The 5,155-nt window shown below is 41.5% G+C and overlaps 1 protein-coding gene across 2 annotated transcripts; it reads right to left on the bottom strand.

The window, feature by feature from the left end:
• Positions 1 to 1,251: 1,251 nt before the first annotated feature.
• On the bottom strand, positions 1,252 to 4,525 carry LOC139538538 (small ubiquitin-related modifier 3-like). 2 transcript variants are annotated; one of them, XM_071340692.1, is made up of 5 exons: positions 4,375 to 4,525; positions 3,410 to 3,538; positions 3,175 to 3,246; positions 2,987 to 3,055; positions 1,252 to 2,946 (listed from the first exon to the last, which is right to left on the bottom strand). In XM_071340692.1, the coding sequence occupies exons 1-5, from the start codon at positions 4,393 to 4,395 to the stop codon at positions 2,908 to 2,910; spliced, it is 330 nt and encodes a 109-aa protein (XP_071196793.1). In that variant the 5' UTR covers positions 4,396 to 4,525; the 3' UTR covers positions 1,252 to 2,907. The 2 variants fall into 2 exon arrangements, with proteins under 2 accessions (XP_071196793.1, XP_071196792.1); XM_071340691.1 differs by having other exon boundaries at positions 1,252 to 3,055.
• Positions 4,526 to 5,155: the final 630 nt, after the last annotated feature.

Below are 5,155 nucleotides of genomic sequence, written 5' to 3'. Positions count from 1 at the left end.
GTTGGAAGTACTCCAGGTTTACATATAAACACCGTTGTGTCAGAGAATCGTTGTGTTTGCTAAAAAACATCAGTACATATACTAGCTTGGATTACTATGTACTTTTTATTTGTACAGATGTGTTCTAATTAGTTACTTTTATTTCTTATTCATATATATATATTTTTTTAAACCGCATTGTTGGTTAAGGGCTCGTAAATAAGCATTTCACTTTAAGGTCTACTCTACACCTGTTGTATTTGGTGCATGTGACTAATAAAATGTGATATTGCCTACGATTCCTAATGTGGCCTAGGAAGTTAGCTACAGTCTTTCAGCACTCCACAAAACATGCAAACAAGGAAGCCGAGTACCAGGAAGCTGACTACCAGGTAGTTAAGTACCAAATTATATCCATTGTATACAGTAGTAAATGACAACAAATAATATACAAGTCACTAGAGAACCAGAAGGATCAGAGGACCTTGTGTTACCTCATCACTAGAGAACCAGAAGGATCAGTGGACCTTGTGTTACCTCATCACTAGAGGACCAGAAGGATCAGTGGACCTTGTTACCTAATCACTAGAGAACCAAAAGGATCAGAGGACCTTGTGTTACCTCATCACTAGAGGACCAGAAGGATCAGTGGACCTTGTGTTACCTCATCACTAGAGGACCAGAAGGATCAGTGGACCTTGTTACCTCATCACTAGAGAACCAGAAGGATCAGTGGACCTTGTTACCTCATCACTAGAGAACCAAAAGGATCAGTGGACCTTGTTCCCTCATCACTAGAGAACCAAAAGGATCAGTGGACCTTGTTACCTCATCACTAGAGGACCAGAAGGATCAGTGGACCTTGTTCCCTCATCACTAGAGAACCAGAAGGATCAGTGGACCTTGTTACCTCATCACTAGAGGACCAGAAGGATCAGTGGACCTTGTTCCCTCATCACTAGAGAACCAGAAGGATCAGTGGACCTTGTGTTACCTCATCACTAGAGGACCAGAAGGATCAGTGGACCTTGTTACCTAATCACTAGAGAACCAAAAGGATCAGTGGACCTTGTTACCTCATCACTAGAGAACCAAAAGGATCAGTGGACCTTGTTACCTCATCACTAGAGAACCAAAAGGATCAGTGGACCTTACCAACTTCGAGCTCCAAATCAACACAGTGCAGAATGTGATTGTCTCAATGCAGGTGGAGGAGAAATTAATTTAGTCTGCTTATTGCCAACAGTGAATAAGAAAAATAGAAAGTCAAAAAAGGTTGAAGTCTGGGTGGATTCCCTTTTATTTTGTCATAAAATATCAGTGATGCAGTGGGGAATGGGTAAAATTCTGGAGAAATCCACCAAGTACAGCTCAACTACTCCCCTTCCGTCTGGGTGGAGGGGGATAAACAGAAAGCCGCCTGAAAAGGTAAGTTGCATCCTTCCTCTTCAAGTGACGTTAAAAATAGACCTTAATTCTTTACAGTTTTCAATCATATCACCAAGACATTTCTGTTCACAATACTGTTCATTTAGCATTTGGTCTAGACACAGCCATGCACCATTCAATCGTATGGCCATACAGGGTGAGAAATGAGAAAATGGATCATTTGGCCCATATATTTAGCAAAATGTACTAAAAAAAAAGACAACAAAACTAATATACAAGTCACTAGAGAACCAGAAAGATCAGTGGACCTTGTGTTCCCTCATCACTAGAGGACCTTGTGTTCCCTCATCACTAGAGGACCTTGTGTTCCCTCATCACTAGTGGACCTTGTGTTACCTCATCACTAGTGGACCTTGTGTTACCTCATCACTAGAGGACCTTGTGTTACCTCATCACTAGAGGACCTTGTGTTCCCTCATCACTAGAGGACCTTGTGTTCCCTCATCACTAGTGGACCTTGTGTTACCTCATCACTAGTGGACCTTGTGTTACCTCATCACTAGAGGACCTTGTGTTACCTCATCACTAGAGGACCTTGTGTTACCTCATCACTAGAGGACCTTGTGTTACCTCATCACTAGAGGACCTTGTGTTACCTCATCACTAGAGGACCTTGTGTTACCTCATCACTAGAGGACCTTGTGTTACCTCATCACTAGAGGACCTTGTGTTACCTCATCACTAGAGGACCTTGTGTTACCTCATCACTAGTGGACCTTGTGTTACCTCATCACTAGTGGACCTTGTGTTACCTCATCACTAGTGGACCTTGTGTTACCTCAACCTGTGGTAGATTGAGGCGCATCCCAAATTGCGCCCTATTCACTATATAGTGCACTCCTTTTGACCAGAGCCCTATGGGCCGTGGCACCCTATTCACTATATAGTGCACTACTATTGGTCAAAAAGTAGTGCACTTTAAAGGGAATAGGGTGCCATTAGGGGCAGAGTCTGAATGACAGTTGGATCCCCCCCCCCCCACATCACCTTAGTCCTGTGTGTGAAACAAATACATATTCTCAAAAACAGTTCTAGTTCATCCTCGTTGTGAATATAAACAAGAAATGGATCGGTGGCATGAAAATCCAGCTTGTGATCATGACAAATAGGACCATGGCTACGTCCCAATTCACTACCCCACACTCGTTCACTCAATCTCAGGCATTTAAATGGAATGGTGTGAGGAGTATGGTGGTGGAACCTCCCTTTAGTCATGCTGCACCAATGCAATGCTTTAAAAAGCATGAAGGGGGATTGAACGAGTGGGTAGAGAATGTGAATGTAACCCATTTAACAGTCCGTCTTTCTTAACGCCATGGTTTTCCATTGTAAACAGAACCCTGCCTCCCCTCACAACATTTTAGGGCTTGGGGGGGGGGGGAAGCGGATCGATCAAACAAAAAATATATTTATAACGCTGAACGATTATTTAAAAAAAAAAATGTTTTGAGTGATGCTGCTCTTCAAGTGTATCTGTCCTCAGAGAGGGAGGAGGAGCCTCAGAGAGGGAGGAGGAGCCTCAGAGAGGGAGGAGGAGCCTCAGAGAGGGAGGAGGAGCCTCAGAGAGGGAGGAGCCGCCAGTCTGTTGTTGAAATACATCAATAGTATCCTCATCTTCCATCTCAAGCTGTCAACAGAAATACATGGTCATTACGTCAGCAAAATAGGTCTCTCGTCTTTGGTACATTCATTAGTAACTTAGTTCTTCTGAATCTATTATGAAAGTGAAAGGAAACTGTCACCTACCTGTGCAGGTGTGTCAGTCTCGTTAATCGGCTGTCCGTCAAACCTAAACCTTATCTGTCTAATTGACAAACCCTGAAATAAAGAGGTTATAAAATTAAAATAAAACATTGTCAGGCAAGTTACTGTGATCAGGACTTGCCCTGCAAGGTTGTCCAATCAGTCTCAAAGCTTTACATTGTTTTAGGTGAGCAGAAGATTAAAATCAGATGAATGTAAACTTGAAGGAAAGCCTCACCTGTCTTTCGCAGTATGCCTTCATCAGCTTGCTGAGCGGAGTGTGCCTTTTAATTTTGAATTGGACTACTGACCCATCTTGACCTGCAACTTTTAGGTTGATGTGGTCGTTTTCAGTCTTCACTCCTTCCTGAAACAGAAAGGATGCATTTCAGAGACAATAGTTAAACGTTACATAGCTGATCATATAACATGGTTCATGTCAAGCATTAGGGACTGAGCAAACGTTTAGGATTTGGTTTCATTTAAGCAAAAGTATCTCAACACGCATTGTAACATGTTAGCTAGCTAGTTAAGCCAAATGTCATTTGTGATAGCGGAGGCTAGCGATTCACACTGTTAACGGTTGTTTTGTGTTGTACTTTTATTTTTTACCAGGGAGTAAGTACCATTATCGCTTTTGCAAAGCGCGCCCTGCGTCTAACAAGTTGGCGAACATGGTTGATGAGTTCAGACTGGCGGTGAGCAATATGCTAGCCTGGCGTCAAACATGTGTTTGTGTTTACCTTTTTAGTTAGCAATGTTAGGCATGGCTATCCTAGCTAGCTAGTTAATTCATTGAGTGAAATTGGCCAGCCATCAATGAGGTGGCAGCTCCGGTGGGGGTCAGGCTAACGTTAGCTAGGTCAAAAAGCCGCAAAGAGCAAACGTCGGGCCCTATTCCAATGCGCACAGAAAAGTCACAATGGCGCTGTTTCAATTAAACCATCACTTTACAACAGAAGAGTAGATATGTACTATGGAATAGACTACATCTGGGCATACATATATCAGATAGTTGACTAGCTGGACATTTTCTACACGCAAAACGTTGCACGGCCACAAATCCGCAAATCATCGAACCTTTGTTTTCTCTTTTTACCCGCTCAAATGCGGAATCTGCCATGTAAACACACACAAACTCGACTGGCAAGAATGCAATGAAATATGGAAAATATTAAATCATAGAAACACAACATGGCTTACCTTTGGCTTTTCTTCAGACATTGTGTAGCTAGTTATTGCTCAACGATGTACTAATTTACAGACAGCTAAATATTTGCGCTTTTTCACTTCTCTCAGTCTTCTCCGTTTCGACCAGGAGCGCGCATAATGCTTTAAACTCTAATTGGCTCACGGGGATCACGTGTCTATATTTTCTAGGGACCGTGCACACATGAGCGCGCAAAATCTGTTTTATATGCGCTCCCGAGAATTAGACAAGACCCAGACAAACCTTTTTTTAATCCCCAATTTCGTGATATCCAATTGCGAGTATTGCTGCAACAAGATCTGTAAATCAATTTATGAACTGTGTAAAGATTACAAAAATAAACAGCGCAATAATAAAAATAAAAAATAAAACTAGATTTTTCAAATTGTTTAGAGTGGAGGAAAATCTCTAATATCAAATTGAACATCTTTAATCTAGCATAAAGAATAGTATAACACAAACAGAAATTCATCACAAAACCTTAACTATTTGACAGCTTTTGATACGAAATGGTAGTCACACACACAGTTGCGGTTCTAGCTGGTATGGCTCCCTGGACGAACCCCTTAATTAATAACATAAAAAAATATATACAAAAATAAGACTCAAATATCAAAAAGAAGTAACAAAGACAAATGGAAACAAATCTGTGTTGATTTGGCACTCGAGCATTTGTGGTTTATTTGGTAGCATTTCGCAGTGTGACTGATTTTACTAATTGCATTCGTAACTGTAAAAAGTTAGAGGTGCGCTATTTGATAGATTCCCCGCAAC

Source organism: Salvelinus alpinus, chromosome 14, assembly GCF_045679555.1.
Source record: "Salvelinus alpinus chromosome 14, SLU_Salpinus.1, whole genome shotgun sequence".
Taxonomy (NCBI): domain Eukaryota; kingdom Metazoa; phylum Chordata; class Actinopteri; order Salmoniformes; family Salmonidae; genus Salvelinus; species Salvelinus alpinus.
The sequence above is the reverse complement of the archived record's forward strand: the minus strand, read 5'-3'. Positions and strand labels throughout refer to the sequence as shown.

Bases quoted from the DNA above. Each gene is read 5' to 3' on its own strand.
- LOC139538538 (XM_071340691.1), bottom strand. From the start codon at position 4,395: ATGTCTGAAGAAAAGCCAAAG. The intron at 3,539-4,374 runs GTAAGCCATGTT...TTTCTGTTTCAG, and splicing joins TGTCTGAAGAAAAGCCAAAG to GAAGGAGTGAAGACTGAAAA. The intron at 3,056-3,174 runs GTAGGTGACAGT...TTCTGTTGACAG, and splicing joins AGACTGACACACCTGCACAG to CTTGAGATGGAAGATGAGGA.